At 45.3% G+C, this 22,351-nt stretch overlaps 1 protein-coding gene across 5 annotated transcripts in view; it reads right to left on the bottom strand.

Annotated features, from left to right (window-relative positions):
* Window positions 1–84: 84 nt before the first annotated feature.
* KCTD1 (potassium channel tetramerization domain containing 1) overlaps window positions 85–22,351 on the bottom strand; it is a 158,271-nt gene continuing 136,004 nt past the window's right edge. For 4 of the 5 annotated variants that reach the window (XM_014561300.2, XM_032467396.1, XM_032467397.1 and 1 more), the window contains 3 exons: window positions 18,578–18,722; window positions 4,655–4,960; window positions 85–1,025 (listed from right to left, as the gene is read on the bottom strand). In XM_014561300.2, coding sequence (XP_014416786.1) covers window positions 867–1,025; window positions 4,655–4,960; window positions 18,578–18,722 — 610 coding nt within the window. In that variant the 3' untranslated portion in view covers window positions 85–866. Of the gene's footprint in view, window positions 1,026–4,654; window positions 4,961–18,577; window positions 18,723–22,351 lie in introns of those variants that run through there. The other variant, XM_032467395.1, reaches the window with a different exon arrangement.

A 22,351-nucleotide genomic window follows, 5' to 3' on the forward strand; every position in this document is an offset into this window, starting at 1 on the left:
TGATGCTCAACACAGAACATTTTAAAATAGAAAAATTTCATTTTAATACAGCCTCACGCCAACACATGTGTTTCACACAGACCCTTATTTTTTAAACAGTTTATTGTATTTAATACATTATAAAATTTGAAAAATTGTAGGAAAGCAGCAGACTCAAACTGGAGCAACTCTAACAAGTAATAATTCTGGCCCCTTTGCAAAACTGATCAGTTTAAAAACAAAGTAACATTCACATCTGGGAGGCGGACAAAAAAGTGTGACTTCTGTACAAACTACATTTAAAATTTCATGTCTAACGTCTTTCGAATGCAGTGTGCTCAGGAGAGGTTTTTTTTTTTGAAGTCCTGCCCGGTCCCCGTCTAAAGAGAGACACGAAATGTCCATATGCAAAGAGACGCAATTCTAGGTGTTTAGTTTTTTTTCAAAAAAAAAAAAAAAAAAGGAAAAAAAGACAAAGGAAAAAAGAAACATTGGATGGCTGTTGGCAATGGAAACCGTAAGGAGATTCGTCCTCACCGCTCATGGCTTGTTTATTGGTCAGAGGCCTTGGGGGCCCAGGACACTTCACGGCCATCACAGCACCAACTGTAGCTACCACCTTTTTTCTTTTTTTTCTTTTTTTTGCATTTCCTACCTTTTGACATATATATATATATTTATATATTTTTTACACCTTGAGGATATCACTATTCCCAATTGTTCCCATACGAATACAGGTGTGGTCTCTATTGGATATAAATGTGTCTTTTATTCAATTTTAGGTCCAGGACTTGGTTTGCTGTCCCAACTGCATATAAATGTCCCTTTTTTGTCTGTGTTATTTGTTGTGTATGTTTTTTTCTTTTTTGCATAAGAAATACGTCCATTTAGTCCAGAGGCTCTTGCTTTATCCGGATGACAGAGGGTCCACGGGGTGTCCGCCTCAGTTCCCGCCGCAGGACATATTCGCTGAACTGAGATGAGTCCACTCCTCCCCCGCAGGAGCCCACGATTTCAAATCCTCTTTGCTGCAACCTCTCGAGGACCTGCAAGGGGCCAAGACAAACATCCATCCGGTTAGGGGCGAGGTAGGTCCTTTGGCCATGCAAACAGCCCAAAGATTGTCCCAAAGTTTGAGATCATGTACAGCTCTGGTACATCTGCTCCAACCCCTAAACCTCTCCAAGTTTCTGCTTTCAAATGGAGACTCTGGATTAAAAGACAGGAGAGATGGAGCAACTGTTTCTAATACCTAAAATGTGCCTTTACAGCTAGCTTTGCCCACGCCAAGTCCACTTACTCATGACAACGACGTGGCGAAATGGATGGAGTTAGCCCATTTGATTGATAAGAAAACGGAGGCTCACGCCTAATAAGTAATGAAATTGGGTTTCCAACTCAGGTCTCTAGCCTCAAATCCTATGTGTTTTGCAATATGCCATCAACTTTCTCTGCAGAAAGAGAGGGTTCATATTTCAAAGCTCATTTACCACTAAGATACATTCAATTTGTTGACAGAGACTATGGAAGGACCGTGGTATTATCTGTATTTCCTCCACCTGTGATTCATCCTAAACTTATTCACTCTTGATTCGGCCACTGTTCATGTTTCTTGAGGCTGAGTTAATATATTTCAGCTTGGAAGACTGAGGCAATTTCAATCGCAGAACAAATGGACTATGAAAGAGAGCTGAGGTTTATCTACAGCTTTTTGTGTTTGTGGCATTTGAAATGGATTTATTGCCTTGTGTGCATGCAGGGAGGTAAGAATAAATGCAGTGGTTACACACGCTTCTCATATACAAATAACCCACATAATCTCATCTGTATTTTTGAAATCAAATACTGAATGCCACAAAGATCCCTGGGTCTGTCACTACATGTCTGACACTCTAGGATGCAGGAAACAGTTCCTGCAACTCTTAGATATGCAAAAATACAGAAAACTGATCTAAAGCATTTTGTTTCTTTTGGAATCCAACAAATATTAGACATGCAAATGTTCCCTGCCAGGATTCTGCATATAATTAAATTATTTCTACACCACTCTAAAGGCAAGATGACTCAATCAGAACTTAAAAAAAAAAAAAAAAAAAAGCCTGGCTAAAATTTGTATTATTTTGGGAATGAAATGAAATGTTACCAAATAACTTGCAAAATGTAGTTAATGTACCGTGAACCCTCCTTATTTTTTGGTCGCCTACTTTTATAAGGAATATAATCTGCTATTTTGCAAACCAGCTAGATGAGACTGGAAAGCAAGAAAGTATGCTTTCTAAAAAATTAAAACTGCAAGCACTGGCAAATTAAAAAACAAATAACCAAAAATCCAAGTCCTTTTGAGAGCAAAATGAACACTCTACCCTGCAGTGCTGTATTTCTGTACATAAACTCACATTGCATATGCACACCAGGCAGCAAAAAGACATGATGAAGAAAACAATCTCTAAGTTCAAAATTAAGAGGTGCTCTGGTAACAGGTGAATAAAAAGATGAGGAACAGCTCGCTCTAAGGAGATTTCCCCAGTAGAGGCAGGAATGTAGCTTGTCAGCAAGAAACACTCCAGTTCATTTAGCCAAGCCACTGCCCCAGAAAGGATTCCCTGCCTTGATGGAGACGAATTACAGGGGGAACTGAACAATAAAGAACTTAACTCTGTTATCATTTGTCTTTCACTGTTGTTAGGTCGCTAAATTGCTAATATAAGGAAATCCCTAAGCTTCCTCCCCTGAGGGTCTGATATACATATGATAATTATTCAATATGATCCAAGGTTACCTTGGACGTGGTAAAGCTTATTCCTATGTAATACTGATAGCTTATGCTTCTTGGCCATTACTTTTTAAATATCAACTTGTTAATAGCAAAGTTTCTTAAAGTGAGTGATGGGGAATATTAAAATCACTCTGCGGGATCAAGCTCCTGTGCCTTATCCCAGAGCCTCTGCAGAGGATGGACCCTATTCCCTGGTCCACGGAGCAGGAAGCTAGTATGGCTGTCATATGACGACGTTAATCCAGATGAAAATTTCCACATCTGATCAGACTCGAATGACAGGGAAACATGACAAGCTTATAAATTCACAATAGTTATTCAATGGCCCGAGGGGTGGGGCCCTAGAGAAGTGATGAAATGCTGTCTTGAGAGAGCCGGGGCAGGGCGTGGGTGGGAGGGGAAAGGCCTCTGGGGCTCTGGAGGCCTTTCTCAACAGCAGAGGCCCTGCTCGGGAAGGCGCGGGGAGCACCTGCGGACCTGGACCAGCCGGCCGCCGGCCCCTGGGAGTGTGCACCTCTCGCGGGCGCGCCTCGGGCTCCGGCCCCACCTGGTCCGGCTGCTCTGCTCTCAGACGTCTGTTCAAAAACTATAAACATTATAAATAGTTGTGAAAACCATCCTCAAAAGGCAGACTAGAGTGGGTGCTTCTAGACTTGGAGTTTGGGGAGAGGTTTTGTTGGCTTAATATTGAATAAAGTCATGGGTCCTTTCCAATGAAAAAGAGGGAGGAAAAAACCCCCCAAACTCTCACTCCATTAACTTCAAGTCGCTTTGAGTCACGTGGACCTGGAGTCAAGTCCCAGGTGTACTTCTGCTTTCTCATCAGCAAGACCGGAATGACCAGCGCTCACCTGTTAGGGCGGCGTCAGAAGACATCACATGTACAACCCTGGGCCCAGGGCCAGCACATGCTCCTTAAGAGGGTGACCTCACCCAGCAGCAGCTAAGGCACACAGCACCTCACATGATGTAAACCAAACCTCTGAATTCCACCCTTCATTCTCCTTCTCCCATAAACTTCTCCATCTCAGAAAATACTGATTCCCTTCAGCCAGGTCCTCCATCAAAAATCTTAGTCATCCTTGGTTTCCGTCTTACAACCCGCAGCCATTGTCAGAAAACCTGGTTAGCTCTACATTCCAGATACTCAGAGTTGGACACGTCTCAGTTACTGCTTGGACCAGAGCTTTCTAGCCAGTTCCCTCGCTTCCCCTGGTTTCCACCTGTTGCTAGAAGATGCATTTACAAATATGAGATACATCATGTCACACTTCTGCTCAGAATCCTCAAATGGCTCTCCATTTTACTCACAGAAGCACGGGAACCAAAACAAAAAGAAATCAACACAAAGAACCCCAGAGTGCTTCCCACCGGCTGCGAGGCACCCCACCCTCTGTCCCCGGCCACCGTGGGCCTTGGATCTGGGCATGCTCGATTCCACCTTCGCTCAAGCCATGCTGGCTTTCCTGATGCTCCTCAGTATGTCAAGCACACGCTCCTACCCCAGGGGCTTCAGAACTCGCTGCTCCCTCTGCCGAGATGCTCTGTCCCAGGCACCCTCTTCTCGCGACCGACCCAACACTTAGGTTGGTTACTATCTGCACCAGCCTCCCCGCCTCCCTGTCCATTCCCATAATGTAAGTTCCGTGAAAACAGTGCTGCTGTCTGTTTCCTTCTCTTCTGTATCTCCACTGCTCACACCAGCACCTAGCACACAGTGGATGTTCAGTGTGTGTTTGTGGGGTGACAGTGCTGTAAAGGGGTGACTAGTTTACCCACAGAAGTGTTACACATGAGAGCTCGCCAGCTTCCGGGAGGAAAGGCACCCTGGGGTGGCAAGGGGGAGTGACAGCATTAAGAGCGACATCTGATGCCACACGGTGTATGACAACACTGTACCTGGACTGAGTTGAGGTGACAGTAGCCGTTTAGTGGAAACCTGATGACGTGCGTCGAGTCGTGGTTCCAGCCCGCGTTGACGGAGTTACACATGACGTCGCCGATCTCCGGAAACACTTCTTCTATCAAGGACTTGTCGCCGCTGAGTGTGATCCTCTCTCCGAGGTCTGGGGCAACACGCACCACTAGGCACTCACAGGGCCTTGAGAAGCGGCTAGTTTCTCTGTCCTGCTTCCATCTTTCCATCTCCAACAACATGGGCTGAAGCTGGAAGTATTTTGCCTCTTCATATAACAAAGTGTAGTCCTGAAGGGGAAAAAAAGTATTTCACAGTGTAAAATATAAACGGAAGGCAGTGAAGATGTCCACATGTAAGAGGTGGGTTTTTCACCGCTGTTATTTCTGCCACCAAATCACGTATGACACATTTGTACAGACCCAGTCTGCACCCACTCGCTCATCATTCATTCGTTCATTCATTCGTTCAGTGATTATAATAGGAGCTGAGGGGATTAAAGGGCGGGGGGACCCTTTAGGTGCCTTCCATGAATTAAGACCTGTAATCTCATAACTGCCAGTGAACCGTTCTTATTCCCATTCTGCAGATGAGAAAACTAGGATTTGGAAGGATTCACTGAAGACCTTTCTCTTTCTGTAGGAAAATGCCTTTGGGTATTTAAAGTCTGATAGTGTGGGTGAGGAGGATCCACCTGACCTTCTCTGGATGGAACACGTCTGTGGGCTGAGAGGTGGGGGACAAAGCTGAGCACCTGCAGGGGCAGCTCCTGAGCCTCTTGAAGGAGGCGGGGTGGGGGGCAGCACGGTGGTGGCAGCAGGGTGCTGAGCTGGTGGGTGGGCGCCCCGAAGGCCCGCCTCCTGCTTTTACCTAAACTGGCATGTGACGGAGAGACACCCTGCCCTCAGCCAGCTGCCTGCACCGCAGAATGAGAGAGGCGAACAACACTAGGCCTTGACCCCTGCTGGACGAGGGGCAGGAGGGGAAATGGGCCCCCTTCTGAAAGTGCAGCCGCCCTGTCTCTGGGCACGGTTTCTCTTCCTCTTGTCTTTAAAAAAAACATCTGCTGAATCAAAGGAGGAATCTAGCAAACAGGTATTAAAACACACAGAAGCCATCGAATGGGAGGACAGAAGAGGACAAGGGGGAGGCAGCCACTTAGACAATGTTATCAGCAGGTCAATATTGTGTCTAAACGTAGCTATGGCCACAATCATCTCTGGCTGTGAGGTACGTGGATACTTGTCCAGACACGTTGACTGAGAACATTTTAATCAACTGACACAGGCATTTTGCCTTCCTTCCAGGGGCTGGAGCTGGCGGGCGCTGCCTGGTGCCTGGGCCTGCGGGAGAGCCGGGGCCTGCGTGCCGCGTGCCCGGGACGGAGCGCGGGGAGCGGGGAACCGCAGAAGAGCTGCTTTTGTTTGGCACTTTGCTCTTTTTCTTGCAAGTCAACAGCAGCAGCAGCATCATTCGAGCCTTCTAGAGAAGGCAGCGTGGAGAGGCCGGAAAGCAGGAGGGGGCCTCTAGCTGGATCACCTGCCTTCTACGCTGAGAAGCCTGGGCCAGGCTGAGACTCATCAGCAGAAAGGGCTGCCTGACTCTGTCCTCTCCTATTGCCTCCATCGCCATGAGGTGGGAAGCTCCATTAAAAGACCAGCAGGACCCCCAGGCCAGGCCACTACTCTCCTGCCAGCACCACCCAGTTCCACGGCCCAGTGGCTTTATCTCACTTTTTGCCTCTGAACCGGCTTAACTTCTAGGAAAGTGGAACTTACCCCTAAAATTCTATTGGTTCCCTGAGCTAACTCCTGATTGGTCCATTTGTAGTGCGTCATTTGAATGGAGCTCACTCCTGATTGGTTATTTCTCTCACTCCTGATGGGTCCATTTCTATAAAGCTTGTTCCTAATTAGTCAACTTTTGTTATACCTTATTTGCATATGATGTCACAAAGTGTAAATTGGCAGCCTATAAAAGTCTGTGTAAACCTACAGATGGGGTCCAAAGCTTGGAGTATTAACTCCTCTGGGCCGGCTGACGTAATAAACCTGAGTTTTCCAACTCTCCGAGTGCTGCTTTGTCTCTCGCCCAGATCCAGGCTGCTGTCACAACTGAGCTGTAACACTGAGCTGTCACACGCTTTTCTGCAATAGCCACAGGAGCCTTGCTTCCTCGCAGGAGGGCAGCCCACTGCTCTGACCACCTTCCTTTCACCTGCTCAGCCTCTGGACTCACAGGAGACACAGTTTGGTCTGAAGAGCTGAGAACTAAGCAGAACTGAGGCTCCTCCCAGTCGCCACTACTGGGGCCCCCCGCGGTATTTGAAGCCCACCACCTGTGAGATTCCAACCTCAGTACCTTACTTACTTATCAAGGTGACAGCTCCAGGAGATTTAAAAACAGTACTGAGAGTTACACAAGCAAGAGAACTGCTGCTGCTGTTTATTCTCCTGTGAGATTTAATCAGAAGTTTTAGCACAAGGAGGAACCTGGACTCTGGTGAAAATATGCCATCAAGTCTTCAACCTTAAAGGTACTCCCAGCAGTCCTCCTGACCAATCCTGACCCTATGGAGGAATCCTTTCTAACATCACTGAGTAGTGGCCATTCAGCCTCTGATTGAATGCTTCCAGTGATGGGAAGCTTACTACTTAACAAGGCACAGTATTTACTTTGTTCACAGCTCTGATGGTTGTAAATGTCTTCATTAGAATGACCTGAATTTCCCTGTAACTTCAATTTATTTGTTCTTAATTCAGCCCCTGGGATTAGAGTGATCTTAATCTTTCTTTGACATGTTAACCCTTCAAACATTGGAAGACAACTGTCAGGTCTTAGTATTATTCAGTCTGAAAATACCCAACCCATGCAGAAAATGGTAACAACAGGAAGCGAGACTTTATGCATCTGAGCCCTGATCTACCAGTCTGTCCAATTACCCAAAAGTAACGAGACTTGGGTTACAAGTCCCCCTACGCCGACTCTGAATCCTCTCCCACCTTCTTTCCCCTGCTGAGTCCACAAGCCTCATGTGTGATAGCCCACTCAAGTCTGACCACGGACTGACAGCACCTCCCTTATACAGCACTGCTCACAGCCATCGTTATCTGCTCTTAGAAAATTAAGGGAACACTGGCCCTTATCAGACTTGGCCCTGCTCAGTGTCATCTGAAGGATTCTGCTAGGGGTCATGAAAGTGAAGGATGAAAAGGGCTCCCCCGAAGGTCATCCTGCACCTGGGACGTCATCTCACGGGCCTGGCCTTGAACTACCTGCAGGTGTTCTTTTACTCTCTTGACTACCCTGGCTCCAAGTCCTTCACCATGCTGTTCCAGCTGGTCTCCAGCACAGTGTGCTGGGGGAGCGAATGCAGGAGGACGGCTGAGCAGCTCCCCACGCTCACTCGCCCCCCTGTGCTGCCAGCCCCCAGCCCGAGATTGAAAAGGTCTCACTTGCTTTGTTACCATTTTCTGCACGGTTAAGCTCACGCTGGCCGTTTGTCTTCTTGGCTGGCGCCTCTACATCCGTCTTTCTCCACTTCCTAGGGCCCGATTCACTTCCCAACTCATCAGAGAACTCTCTGCAGACAGACTCTGTCCCCATGGCCGCTCTCTTTACAGACTTCGGCCTCCTTTCGTTCCTCAGTCAGGATCATTTAATTTTACTGCCTAAATTTCACATTTTTTAAGGGTTTATCCCATTTCTTCTTAGATTTTTCTGGCCTTGTGTTCATCTCTTCTGGTCTGTCAGTCTTTTGAAGTCTTTTTTTCCTGAAGCCTCCGCTCTTATCTGATGATGTCCACCTTCTTCTCTTTGGCTTTTACAAACTCTAGATGACTCGGACTCTTGTTCCCAAGGAACGAGGTGGAAATGGGCCAGAGTTTTGGGGGCTGCAGCAGGTTTGGCCCCAGTTCTTCTTCTGAAGGAAGTGAATCCATGCATCCATGTCTGCTTTCAGCAAAGCAGCTCCAGAACGTACCAGATACCGGCCCTCTGCTCTGCTCCCGTGCGATCTTACCTGCTCCAATTAAGAAAGCATCAACCGCATTCTTGCTTAGGCTCATATCCAGCTAAGGAGAATGAGCATGCCCACAGACCCTTTATTGTGTCTAAATGATTTTGAAATCCTAGAATATTTTTATTTTAAAAAAAAAATTAAAGACTTTCAAAAGGCAAATCTTTAGGCAGGAAGATCAAGATCTCACTTTACAGATGTATACACTGAGACCTTGGAAATGGGGACACGGAACAAGACGGTAAATGTGGGTGGGCTCCAAAAGGCAGATGGGCCATGTTTCAAAAGCTTATTTCTCGATTAAATATCTGAAACTCAGAAGACATTTTCACTACAGGGAGGAAAGTGATATACATAGCGTCTTCGCTTCCCACTGCTGTTGTCAGAAATTTGGTGGTTTAAAACAGCACACATAAATTCTCCTACAGTTCTGGAGGTCAGAAGTCTGAAATGGGTCTCACGGGGCTAAAGCCGGGGTGCTGGCAGGGCCACCGTCCTTCTGGGGGCTCCAGGGGAGAATCAGTTTCCTTGTCTTTTCCAGCTTCCAGAGGCTGCCACACTCCTTGGCTTGCGGCCGGCAGTCACACCGCCCCTTCCATCACATCTTCTCTGACCCTGACCCTCCTGCCTTCCTCTCTCACATCTAAGGACTCCTGTGGTCCCACGGGGCCCCCCTGGATAACCCAGGATAGTCTCCCCATCTCAAGACCCTTAAACTTAATCACATCTGCAAGGTCCCTTTTGCCACAGAAAGTGACATATTCACAGGTTCTGGGGATTAGGATGTGGCACCTTTGGGGGTCATTAGCCTACCACACGTGGCTTCTAGTCCACAAAACAGTTCAAAGGCGTATTTAACTCCTAATGTACATGAAGTTTTACATGGTAGCAGGCAGGTTCTTCCCCTCAAGGGGCAACTCAGCCACTCATGTGTTCGACATCTGGTTACGTGCAGCTGCCGGGGCACCCACCCCACGCACCGCGGCACAGCCCACCTCATGCACCCTGGCCCCAAACAGGCTTTTCCCAGAGGACCACATCCAACCCTTCCCCGGGGCTCCAGGAGCTCTCCTGCCCACGCTCGGGGCAGTGGGGTCCGCGCTTGGGTCCCAAGAAGGCAGGGTATGCATGTACCCGCAAACAAGAGGCACCAAGAAAATAAGGGGGCACGAACGGATTTTACAGTTTACATTTCGACAACAGCACTCATGGAGTAATAATTACAAACAAAACCAGATCCCTGCAAAACTTTCCTAAAAAAATTTTTTTTTTTTTTTTTTTTTTTTGAGGAGGAAGTGGCCTATCACAGTTTTTTTCAGAGTTTGAGATTTGGGGGCCTCTAAAGTCTGTATTTCCCTGGCTCTGCAATACTTCCCCGAGCTAGTGTTCTTTCCTCCCTCCTCCCTCCCTCCTTTCTTTTTTTAAAGGATTTTACTTTTTAGAGCAGTTTTGTTCACAGCAAAATTGAGCAGAAGGGACAGAGATTCCCCACATGCACAGCCTCCCCAACGATCAACACCCCCATCAGAGCAACAGCCCCCAGAGCAACACCCTCACCAGAGCGCTCCGTTTGTTACAACCTGTGAACCTGCGCTGACACATCATAACCACTCAAAGTCCACACATGAGGGTTTACTCTGGGTGTCGTACATTCTATGAGTTTGGACAAATGTTTAATGACGGGTAGCCACCATTATAGTATCAGAGAGTAGTTTCCCTGCCTTAAACCTCATCCTGAAAGCCCGTTCTGCCCTCCCCACCCCCAAGCCCCTATCTTCTCCTCAAAGCCCAGACGGGCTGGCCCACTTGCTCCCTCTCCCCTGCAACCACCTGATACTTGTGGCCAGGAGGCCTCCTCCCTGTTCACTGCCCTCGATTTTCAGCCTCTCCCGACCACTCGTGTTTTCCTCGGGCAGGATGCCCAGCCTGAGATTCAACCTGATGGCCGTTAAGGGAAACGTGAGTGGTGGCAAAGTCCCTCCTCTACCCGGCCACCGTCTCCATGCCCCACTCTCTGACTCTGCTACAGAAAGGCTGAAGGCCACACCGGCAGTAATGACGGGCTGCCTGGGGCAGAGCAGAAGGCAGATCCATCTGCATTCTGAAGCCACACCCTGGCTTGGCAAGTCACCTGGACACAACGCTGTAGGAGTTGAGTCTAAGTGTAGGGCGTGGCGAGAGCAGGGGATAGAGATGCTCTCTGAGATGGTGCCGGGGCTGGCTGACGCCCGCCTCCCAGTCCTCCTTGGCCACTGCAGCTAGTCCTGCCTCAGCGGGAGCGTCCCTGAGAGAGAAGGAGTGGGCCTCGGCAGGAGTACTGTGAGTAGCAGTCTCCGTACCAGGGATGCAAATTCTAGGAGGCAGCAGCTGAGACCATGGGCTGGGGCAGATGTCCTGAGTGGACCCTCTCTTAGGTACTAGGGAAGAAGAAACTTCTTGAGGGTCTACCCAGCTCCCCACTCCGCCTTCTCTGAGAAAAGTTCAACCCTCGGGAAAGGATACCTAGAAGCCATTCTGTGTTGCTCCAGCTGATTGGCTACAGCATAAGCATCCGAGCCAACGTGAGCCAATCAGGTGGTCTCTCTGCAGAACCCAGGAAGGGGAGAGAGACCCTGGGCATTGCTGGGGCAGAGCCGTGTTAGGGGCAGCATTCTAGAAGCCCGCAAACTCCCACGACCGACACCCTCAGAGCTGCCCTCCTGTTTCCACTCCTGAGAGAATGTCCCCACTAATCCTACGAGATAAACTAGAATCCTTCCCATGAATACTTCCTCTTTTCCTTAAGCTAGGACATTCTGCAGTGTCTGGAGGCACCTTCAGTTCTATAACTGGGAGGGGCTGGGTGCTACTAGTGTCTAGTGGGTGGAGGCCAGGGATGCTGAACAGCATCCTACGATGCACAGGACAGCTCCCCCAACACACAAAGAATCACTTGGCTCCAAACATTAATAATGTGAGGTGAGAAACTCTGAGCTAGACAGGGATCACGTCTGTTGCTGCCAAAGGAACCCAGATCGCACCCAATCCAGTGGTCAGTCCTGGCATCATTAGTGGTGGTCCAACCACATGTGTTTGCTGATGTGATGTGACACGAAGTACACAGCATCACTGCAGACGTGTTCTTGCCAAAACATTTAACTTAAACCCATCAAGTCTTCAGATGCAACTTGCATTTTACAGAAAATGAGAGGATAGAGGAATGAGCTTAGCTGGCCCTGTCTCCTCAGCAAGTCAGCATCATATAAAAAAGGGCTCTGCCACATAATAATTTTTAAAAAGGGACAGACCTAGATTCAGTGAAGTCCTGGATCAGATACCAGCTTGGAAAAACCGCCCAGAAAGCGCATTTTGGGGTCAACCAGGGAAATCTGAATATGGTTGCAGTATTAGAGGAAATACAATTTGGTTACAATGGAAAGGTAGAGATAACTGTCTGAAATAAGCATAGAAGAGGACCCAGAAGCCCACACACAGAGATTTTAACATTGGCAATCCCTGAGTGGTGGGGATATACTGTTCAAACTTTTTTTTGCTTGTGTATATTTTCAAATTTTATACAGAGTACATATACTTCTTCTATAATATGAAAAGATTTTTTGAAATAACTAATAGATTTTCAAACTGAAGCCAGGGAGAGGTAAGTTGGGGACTGTCTGCCAGCAAATTTTTCTTTAAGACATTCATCCAGACCACAAAAGATGTTAGCAACATGGAGGACACTTCCAAAAATGTTCAAAACACAAGCCTAGAAAGAGGTAATTTTGTGGTTCCCCATCAAAAAAGGAACCAAAGCTCTGGACTCCTGGTGTACCGGGAATTACAATTGTGTGCATGTGTTCATGCGTGCGCACACATGCTCATGCGTGTGTGGGTGTGAGCAGAAAACAGAGCAACCATGAACAAGGCAGTACGGTGGGGGTGAAGGGAAGAGGGACAGTCATATCCATGATAAAACACCGCAGGGAAGTTCCACAATCGCTTATCTAGGGAACACATTCCAACGCCTTTCAGTGGGAGCAGGGCACACGCAGCTGCCACTTAAATGGTGTTGTGAAGTATGAAATTATCTAAATTGTTAAATGGGTATCTAGCTCAGACAGCACATTTGCAAAATGAGATTTTAAGGGGCGTAGGATGCTGTGATTTCAAGATTTCATGCGTTTGCTCAACCCAGCATTAAATAGCTGGAGAAGGAAGCAGGTAATCAAGGAACACGCTCCCCAGCAAATCCAGTCAGAGTGTCTCCACAAGCCAAATGCCGTGTCCCTTTTCCAAGGTCAGGGAAGAAACTGGCGGGGAAGAAAGAGAGGGCAGACTGAGCGCTCAGCTGCGTGTGCCTATATCTGTGATTTTGCACAAACTGCTCCATCATCATCCCCAAGAGCTGAACCTCAGCTTCCTTCTGCTGCTCCGCCAGGTTCCAGACTCCCTGTGATTTACAGCCCGTCACCCAGAGGCTCGTGGGAAACAGTCCAGGGCCCTAAGTGAGTTTCATTTGACATGCTTTTTGTCTTCTCCCTCGAGCATGGGCTATGGTTAAACCCATAGCCAATTAAAGGGTGTGTTCTGAAGAACAGCAGGTCCTTTCCAAATCCCAAGGGAGCACAAAGGTGCAGAGAAGCGCCAGCTCAATCCTAGCCAGCGGGGGTGACTGGGTGAGTCCTCAGCAGACTGTCCTCTGCAATCGGCCACAGGTGAACTCCCATGTAGGGGTTTTTCTCCCTCCAGCATCTAACCTGAATGTTCTTGGAGGAAAAATAATGCCTGCCACATCTGACTGTGTTTCAAACCCCTAGCTCTGTGTCTGGAACATATGCAGCTAAAAATGAACGGCTACTACCATTTTCGAACTGTAATTCCCCATAAATTATTTTGTATTTCCTGGAGCCTGCATCTCTATTAATCATGGGAATTATAAATTAATATTACCCTGGTAAGTAGCTTAGGATGATGATATTATATACATACAAGTTTTACTTTTTCCATTTAGTCCTATATGGTTTTAAATAGAAGTTCAGTGCCTACTTATAGTTAGCTTCCAGTCTCCTATGACTTTTTTTTTTTACCTTTTTCTGCTACGTTTAAATTAATACTAAGCAATTATCATGTGTCCAACACACAATGTCCTTTAAAAAAACATAAAAATGCCCCTGTTTCTGACACACTTACAAAGTAGTTAAAGAGTAAAGATATACACACAAAATACCTAGAGTTCAAATATAAGGAAGTATCTGCCCAGGTATGAACCAGAATCCGGTTTGAATGTGAGACCCACTTCATTCAATCTACTCATCCATCCACGTGTTCATCCGCTCAGGACTAAGCCAGTGTGACAGGTACTGCAGGCTAGCTTCCCCAGAGCCATTGTCCATTTCTCTCACTATAAAGACTGAAAAGGAAAAAATCACCTTTAGGTCTCTTCTGCAGCTCAGGGAGGCTCAGTTCTAGCCAGCGAGTTAGTATACTAGGAATCTTCCAACAAGGACAAAGTCTTGTGAGTTATAAGCCTTCTGCCCTCCCTCTTCCTGCCTTGGATGAGGATGTGATGCCTGGAGCTGTGGCAGTCACCTTATGACCTTGAGGTGACAAGCATGAGGCCAAAACGTCAACACTGAGGAAGACAACAAAAAGACAGAGAGTCTTGTCCTTGATAACATCACTGAGCAGATACCACTGCCAACAACCATGGACCTCTGACTTCTTATGTGAGAAAAACAAATCTCCATTAGTTTAAGGCACTGTTGACTGACTATTTCAACACTTGTAGCTGAAAGCACTTGTTAACATACAGCTAGGTGTATAGTGCTAAACAACAGAGACAAAAAATTATATATATACTGTGTGTGACTACAGAATCAGAAGGTATAGGCAAATCTAAGCTAGACCAGACACAGGACAGCTTAGTGATGAATCCGATGAGCCCTAAGTGACAAATAAAAGCCAGGCCAAGAGCATCAGACAGAAGGAACGGTCTGCTCTGGGTGGGGCAAGCAGATGGCATGGCGTATATGCAGAGGAGGAGCCGGGTAGGGTGGGCAGGGGCCAGAACCTCCTGAGCCCTGTGGGCTCTGACGAGGAGGTGCTATGGTCCAGGACTGGGAAGCCTCTGCAGAGTTTTAAGCAGGAGCAAGTCATGATACACTATGTTTGGAGTCCCTTGGTGAGGGATGGGGTGGGAGATGGAGGAGGGGGAGAGGGAGAGGCTGTGACTCTTAAAGGACAACAGGAGGGACCCCCGTCATGATGGAAACGTTCTGCACCTGGGCTGTACATCCCGGCTGTGAGGCTGAAGTATAATTTTGCACAATGTTATACTGGGGGGAACTTGGTAACACGGGATCTCTCTATTACTTCTTACGACTGCATGAGAAGCTACAATGATCTCAAGAGGGAAAAAAGGTAATGAAAAAAAGTGTCCCCTGGTTTCAACATGGAGAGAGGACGAGAGAGGGAAAGGATGGGACTCTGAGTCACCCGGAGAGCTCTCCGGCCTTGGACTGGGGAGGGCATATGAGAGGGGAGGACTGATCCGAGAAGTATCCGGAATGACGGATGCATGTGGGATGCTCCGGCTTAGAGCAGGGAGGTGGGTTCTGGTACTTTCACAGAGACAGGACGCGATGGAAGAGGAGCAGGTTTCCCGGTGCTGGTGGCGGGAGAGGGGGAGGTGGCACTGGCCAGCTCATGTTTGGACAGCTCAAGTTCAAGGAGCCAATGAACAACCTGGGCAGAGGTTCTGAGTGGGCATCTGGAAATGCAATCACCTTAACATAGACCAAAAGGTGAGATTTCTCTCCTCTAGCCCCTCTCCCACTTCTGCCTGCCGTCGAGGAAAACACGAGGGAGGGAGGGAGGGAGGAACAGATGGCTCTCTGGCCGCTGCCCTGTCACACACTCAGCCCTCCCTCTACTCGCTTTCTTGCTCCCCCGGACCTACTGGGGAGCCAATGCCCGGCAGCGGGGCGCCCGCTGTGATGAGAGGCCGGGTCACTGCGGACGACGTCGGTGCCCATGTGCTGCAGCTCCTTTCCCCTCCCCGACTCCATCCTTCACGCCCTGTGCCCAGTGCAGACCTCGGCGCGCTTCCGATCTCCACTAGGGCCCCCGGCCGCTTTCTTCACCGCTCCCTGTTCCCGCCAGCTCTGCCGTCCTGTCCCAGCAGGTGCGGCCCCAGGTTTGGAGCGAGGGCTGCAGGTAGGAGACTCCCTTCCGGCCGCTAGGACCACGCTTGCCAGACAGATGACGTGGCTCGAGGGATGGAGGGGAAGGCAGGAAAGGGCCTCGAAAGTTGGCAGGTAGAGAAAAGAATGTACACGTTTAAGAGCATCCTCGAAAACCGTCTAGGAAGGGGCCGTGTTGGTGCCTCTCAATACGTCGTCCTTCCTGAGTTGGAAAAGATCACCGCTGATGAAGCTGCAGGCTTTCATTGCACGAACCAGCTTCACGCGTCTGTAAACGCTGGGATCACGCTCAGCGCCCGAGGGGCGCCCCCGAGAGGCCCCCGGAACTGCCGCCGGCTGGGGAGCAGCGGGGTCAGTCATTTCCTCGGCTCGGCTCGTTGCAGGGCTGCAGGGAACTGCACGCACTAGTTGCGGCGCTTCCTCTCTTACTTTTCTGCCAAATGTGTATTGTTTTCATGTAAGATAAATGCGTACACGGTACGACTCTTTACACGCTCTTTTCCACTTGGCTAATCATCCCGGCACGTGCCCCACTGTTCAAAGTCCTGAAGGAGAGGCGGGATGAGAGGCCCCCTGATCTCCTGTTAACTTGGGGTCTATTCTTCCAGATCTTTTTCTATTTACAAACACACACGCATCATTTTTTACATACACAGAAACCTACGACACATATTCTGCAACTTAATATTTTCACTGAATAAAATCTTGGTGATTTCCGCCCCCACCACACATCAACTATTTCACAGCATGAATGTTCTATAATATCTGTAACCATCTGCCATTGTTGAACATTTTTAAAATTGAGCCCACTTCTTGCTTTTACAAATATAACTACATTAAACATCTTATGTACATATATCTTTGCTTATTTGTGTATTATTTCTGGAAGATAAACTAATAGACATGAGTCGCTAAATCAAAGAGTGTATCTGTTTAAAAATTTTTAAATTACCACTAAATTGTCCTTCAAAAATGTTTAATAGCTTTCAATCCCAACCACATTGTATATTCCCCAACACTGTATATTACCAATTTTTTAATCTTTGCCAATCTGATGGATAAAAAGAGGTATCTCATTTAAGTTTTGTTTCTTTAATACTACAGGGGTTGAACATCTTTTCAAATGTTTATGGCAATTTCTATGCTTTTGGAAAATTTTTGTTTACATTTCAGTATGTTTTCCACTGGGTTGTCCTTATTGATTTTCAGGAGCTCTTTTATGATGGATATTACTTTTTGGTGCAAGTATTTCTTCTAGTCTGACTCTTGTTCTTTATGTGTATGTGGTGTCTTTAATGCAACATTTGTTTTTCTTTTTTAAAGGATGCCTTCTGGGTAGTAAGTCTTGCTTAAGTAGGCCTTCTCTGCCTGAAAATTATGCTTGTGGAAATTCCTTGTTATTTTCTTTTAATACTTTTATAGCTTTAATTTTTATGTTTATTCCTGGAATTTTGATGAACTTATGAGATAGTACACTTTTCCCAAATGTCTTGGTGCCCAGTTGTCTCAGAACCAATTACTGACAATTCCTCTGTTTTCCCACTGGTTTGAAATACGGCCTCTATAATATATCAAATTCCTATATACACACATATCTGAACCCTACTCCGCCCTGTTGATCTACGTGCATATTTTTAGCCCTGCCAGGATCACACTTTCTAATCACTATAGCACCACAGTATGTTTTGATGTCCACCATTGCCTACCGTTATTATCACTACCAAATATTTTTAGCTATCCTTGAGCATTTTTTCCCTTCCACACAAACTTTATAAATGGGTCCAATTTCATTAAAAAAAAAAATCTGTGACTTAAATGCCTTTGCATTGAATGTATAGGGTAATTTGGGCACAGCCAACATCTTAACAATATTGAGGCTTTCCATTCAGGGACACAGAATGTCCCTTCATTCTTGTTTTAAAGTTGTATGGTTTGTATGGAGAAATCTGCAATTTTCTTTTATCAGACTTTGCGTATTTCTCAAGTTTATTGCTAGGTGTTATAATTTTTGTTGTCATTGTAAATGGTATATTTTCCCACTATATCTTGATTGACTTTTGCTATTCTGTTGGAAAGCTATGGATTGTAACATATTGATCCTGAATGTAGATGCTTTAATGAGTTCTTTATTAGTTCTAATAGTATTTAGTTGATTCTTTAGAATCTTCTCCTTAGAGAAGTATTAACAGCTACAGAGATAACATTTTTGTATACTCTCTTCTAATATTAACATTTTCTATTTGTTCTCCTTGTCTAATTTCATTGCCTAGAGTTGCCAGCACCATGTAGGACCAACTTTAACACTTGTCAGTAACTTTAAAAGGGGATAATTCTAAAATTTTACTGGTAAGTATAAGGCTTGCTTTACATTTCTGGGAGAAAAAGTCTTTATTAAGCTAAGGAGGTTTCCTTTTATTCTCTGCTTCACTAAGACTTAACAGAAATAAGCTTTGAATTTAACTAATTTATTTTCAATGTGTTAAAATGAATTGTGACTCAATTCTTCAAATAAAAAGCAGTCCTCTTTCGGTTGTGTAAAACTTAATGACCACATACTCTGTTTCTTGAAGATAGTATAACCATGAGAGAGACCTCGGATGCCATTAGAGTTGGTATATGTTAAAAATGTAGAGCTGGAAATATCTTTTGGAGCATATCAAAACAAATCACATATTTACGCTATTGGTAATTTAAGATGAATCCCTCACCTTGAAATCATCGGGAATGAGGAGTTTTGATGTTCGTAGAAAATTCAAGATATATCTGAACATCTGTCCGTCTCTGTCAATGAAATAGTGCTGTTTGAGACTGTCCAAAACAATGGGCTCTGTACCATCAAAAAGTCTTCCGATTCTGTGATAGGAAAGAGGGAACAGTGAGGACAATTAGAATTGCTTAAAACCACTAAGGCTAAGAGCTGCTGCTTTGTGTCACTGTCAAAGGTGGCACTTTTGCAGATGACAGTCAGGAAAAATCACCTGTTAAGCAGTTATGGTTCTCTAAGAAGTACTGGTCCCTGCTTGATAAATATCTCAAGACCAGACAATTCAAAATGATCTCAGGCTTTCTCAAGTAAATTCTATTATTCAACGTCTTTTACCTGTAGAGAAAATGTTCCTGACATGGTGATTATGGCTAAGCGCTGTCACTGTAATGAAAGATCACGTCTTTCCCTTTGTGTTACTTAAAACAAAACTTCGCTGCTCCTTAAAAAAAAAAAAACTACTGTTTTGAAGTGTCTTTTAAGCAGATTCTATGAAAAAAAGCAATTTTGTTTTTAAGAAATCTGTTTTCTGAGCTTTCCCCACCCATGAATTTCAAACTTTCTAAAAAGAAAGCAACGCCTATATGCTAACATCTACATTTAATTATAAAAAAGAATAATTAAGAATATTATTCATTTAGAAGAATATGTTTTCCATTAACAATATACAGTCTCGTTTCTTAGGTCTCAGCAAAATTCATTTGCAACAGCCAGGAATCATTATAAAATATAAATATTAGACCACCCCAAAAATACGAGCTCGTTCTGGAATGTAAGTGCCTATGGGTCATTTTTAAAAACAGGAATCCATAATATGTTTACCCATTTATAGAGTTAACATTGGAAAAGTGTGCTACAGTTAAAGTGCTTTGTATCCATTATCATTTATCTCCTTAAGGAAGGCTAAACCTACACTCTATATATTTAGTACATACTCAACTAATAGGACGTGGTAACATCTATACTAGGAATAAGCAGAGAGCATGCTGATGACAAATAAATACCCTGTATCAGAAAACAGGATTTACACACTTGAAATCACTTCCTTTACCAAGAAGTGCATTTACTTTCATTAACAGTATAGGCAGAAAACTTGCTCCACTTTAAGACAAGCTTTTGTGGACCTCATCACAAGTCTCTGATGTGGAGCACCATTTTATTGCTTTGATGATGACTCTGATTTGAAGATGATTTTGAAATCAGACATTTTCTAATCTGGCTGTTGAAATGGGACCGATGGAATGGTAAATCAGTAATTCCATTCCTCTTAAAATATCACAAACAAACCAACAAATAGGAAAGCTGCTTTTCGCCCTCCCCAAAAAAGAAAGACTTGTGAATTTCTGTTTCAATGAAAATCTTTCAAAGATAATTAGAAAATTCATGTCCTACCTGAAGGTAGTAAAGCACAAAGAAGAACAACTAACTTGTCAGGTCATATTTCTAAAACTCAATATATTTTTCTCACCTAACGTTTTTGACCAACATTCCAGAAAATGAGGGTGATCGGCCAGGGTACAGATTACAACCATCGTAGGATTCTTTTACTGCATGCTGCCTTGGCATTCATTTCTCACTAACACATCAATCAAACAGTAGACTATATAAAAAAAGAGGCTGAATGAAAATGAAAACACACTTAGTCACTTATTTGTAGTGTTTCCAGGACAGTTTGGTGCAGCATGGGAAAGAATGAGACTTGTTTGCCTATTATTAAAACATTCTGCTCTTCACTGTCAATGATAAATTTACAGTTGACAGGGGAAGAAAAGGGAACTATATTTATTAAGTGCTTTCCAGATACCCTGCACTTGCCTAAGCACTTTATGTATGCAACAAATCCATTATCCTCCTTTTAAAGATGAAAAATAGGCTCAAAATGATGAGTAACTTGCCCAACTAGTTAAGTAGCATTGGGGGATTTGGGCACAGTCCGTTTGATCTTAAAGGGGCCTCCCTACAATGATTGGAATGAAAAGAATTAACCACTACTGAATGAAAGCTTTTGGTCTAGAGTTTTCATTTCTATCTTACACTTGTTCAGCAAGAGTTTTATAATGAAATCCCAATGGGTATACTGATTATTTTTGTGGCCTGGAATAAATTAGTATCAGTGATTACAAGGCACTTTACTAAGGAGGTGAAAAGTAAATATTTTACTTTAAAATAAATTCCATGCTTTTAATTCTTAAATACTCATTTTCAAAATCTAACCTTGGAAGGTCGCCAGCACAGAATAAGTGATTAATAAATCTTTACTACGTGAGTGAGTAAAGAGGTGACTGAGCGAGGAGGGGAACAAGGCAAGACCATTACAAGCTGTAATCTGCGTGAATCAACTTCTCTGCGTCTCCATTTTTTATAAAAAATAAAATTGTTTCAGTTTACTTTATAAAATTACCCTTTTCCTCAGGGTTAATGAAAAAAATCAGAAGGGATCACGGCACACTCAAAAAGAACACAGCAAAAGAAGATTATCTCAAAGTAGCAAACAGAACTTTCCACGAAAGCAGCTCTTGGAAGGCTGCAGGCAGTACAGAGTACAGGATTGAAGGAGCAAAAAGTTCAGTCTTGGCTGAAGTGTATCGTTATAGCCCTTTCCAAGATAGTAGAGACACATCAATTAAGAGGTTTTTAGGATACCACTCAAACAAAACAAACCAAACCCACCTCTAGCAGATACAGGAAACTGCACACAGCTGGACTCAGAAGCACCTTCACATCTGACTGGGATGAAATAGGAAAAGATGCAGAAGAAAGAGGAGAGAAATGTGGAAGGAGACCCAGCGCGGGGACAGGGAGGTGGGCAGCGGAAAGAAAGGGTGCGAGTGGCCTGGGGAGAAGGCCTAGACTCCACCAAGCAAGTGAGGAACCCCCAACCCCGCGGGGGTGGGCCAGGGCCCGGAACCCCTTTGGCCCCGGAACCTTTGCTGCGAGCTCGTGGCAGGCTGGGGAGGGCGCGCTTGGGGGACCGGAGGGCGGGGAGGGCGTGGCCTGAAATTGGTGGGAAAACTCTTCCTGTGGAGGCTGCGTGGTGGTCTACGCGGGAGTCGAGAGGGAGGGAGGGTCAGGAGCGAAGGCCGCACGGCTGCGCATTCCTGACAGTGAAAGCCCCCTCGGGGAAGAAAGAGGCCCTGTGTTTCAGGCAACAACTGTTAGGATTAATAAAAGGAGGCAGAGTGCTGCTGATTTCTGCAAACTCTAAAAGGAGAAAGGTTTTGAATTTGTGAAAACAAGGCGGAAGGGCAGGGTGGTGCCTGTGATCGTAAAATGGGGTCCCGGCCGGTCTCGAGATTCAGTGTGCTGTGAAAAGCATTGTTTGGCTAAGCAAATAGAGGGGAACCTCGACACAGGCTGTATTTCTTGTGGACATATGAATGGAGTTACAAATCAACTGCAGTGATTTGTAAACTCTGGTGCCTGAAAACTATGTGGAACTGATTACAGTTTACTAACCTCGGAGAACATTCCTGTTTTTCAACTGACCAAGACCAAGCTGGCTCCGGATGATGTATGGGCTGCCCTTTTTTTTAAATTTAAAAAAAAAACAAAAAAAAAAAAAACCACTCATTGAATCAAGTGGCAATGTTGAGAAAAACGTCCTTCCACAATTTTCCTTTTATTTTTTGACTTTTTTTTTTTTTAACATTGTGTTTTGGGCAGTTTCAAACTTTATGCCAAAGCAAAAAAAAAAAAAAAATAATAATAATATAATGAA

The sequence above is a fragment of the Camelus ferus genome, chromosome 24 (genome assembly GCF_009834535.1).
Source record: "Camelus ferus isolate YT-003-E chromosome 24, BCGSAC_Cfer_1.0, whole genome shotgun sequence".
In the NCBI taxonomy this organism is placed as follows: Eukaryota; Metazoa; Chordata; class Mammalia; order Artiodactyla; family Camelidae; genus Camelus; species Camelus ferus.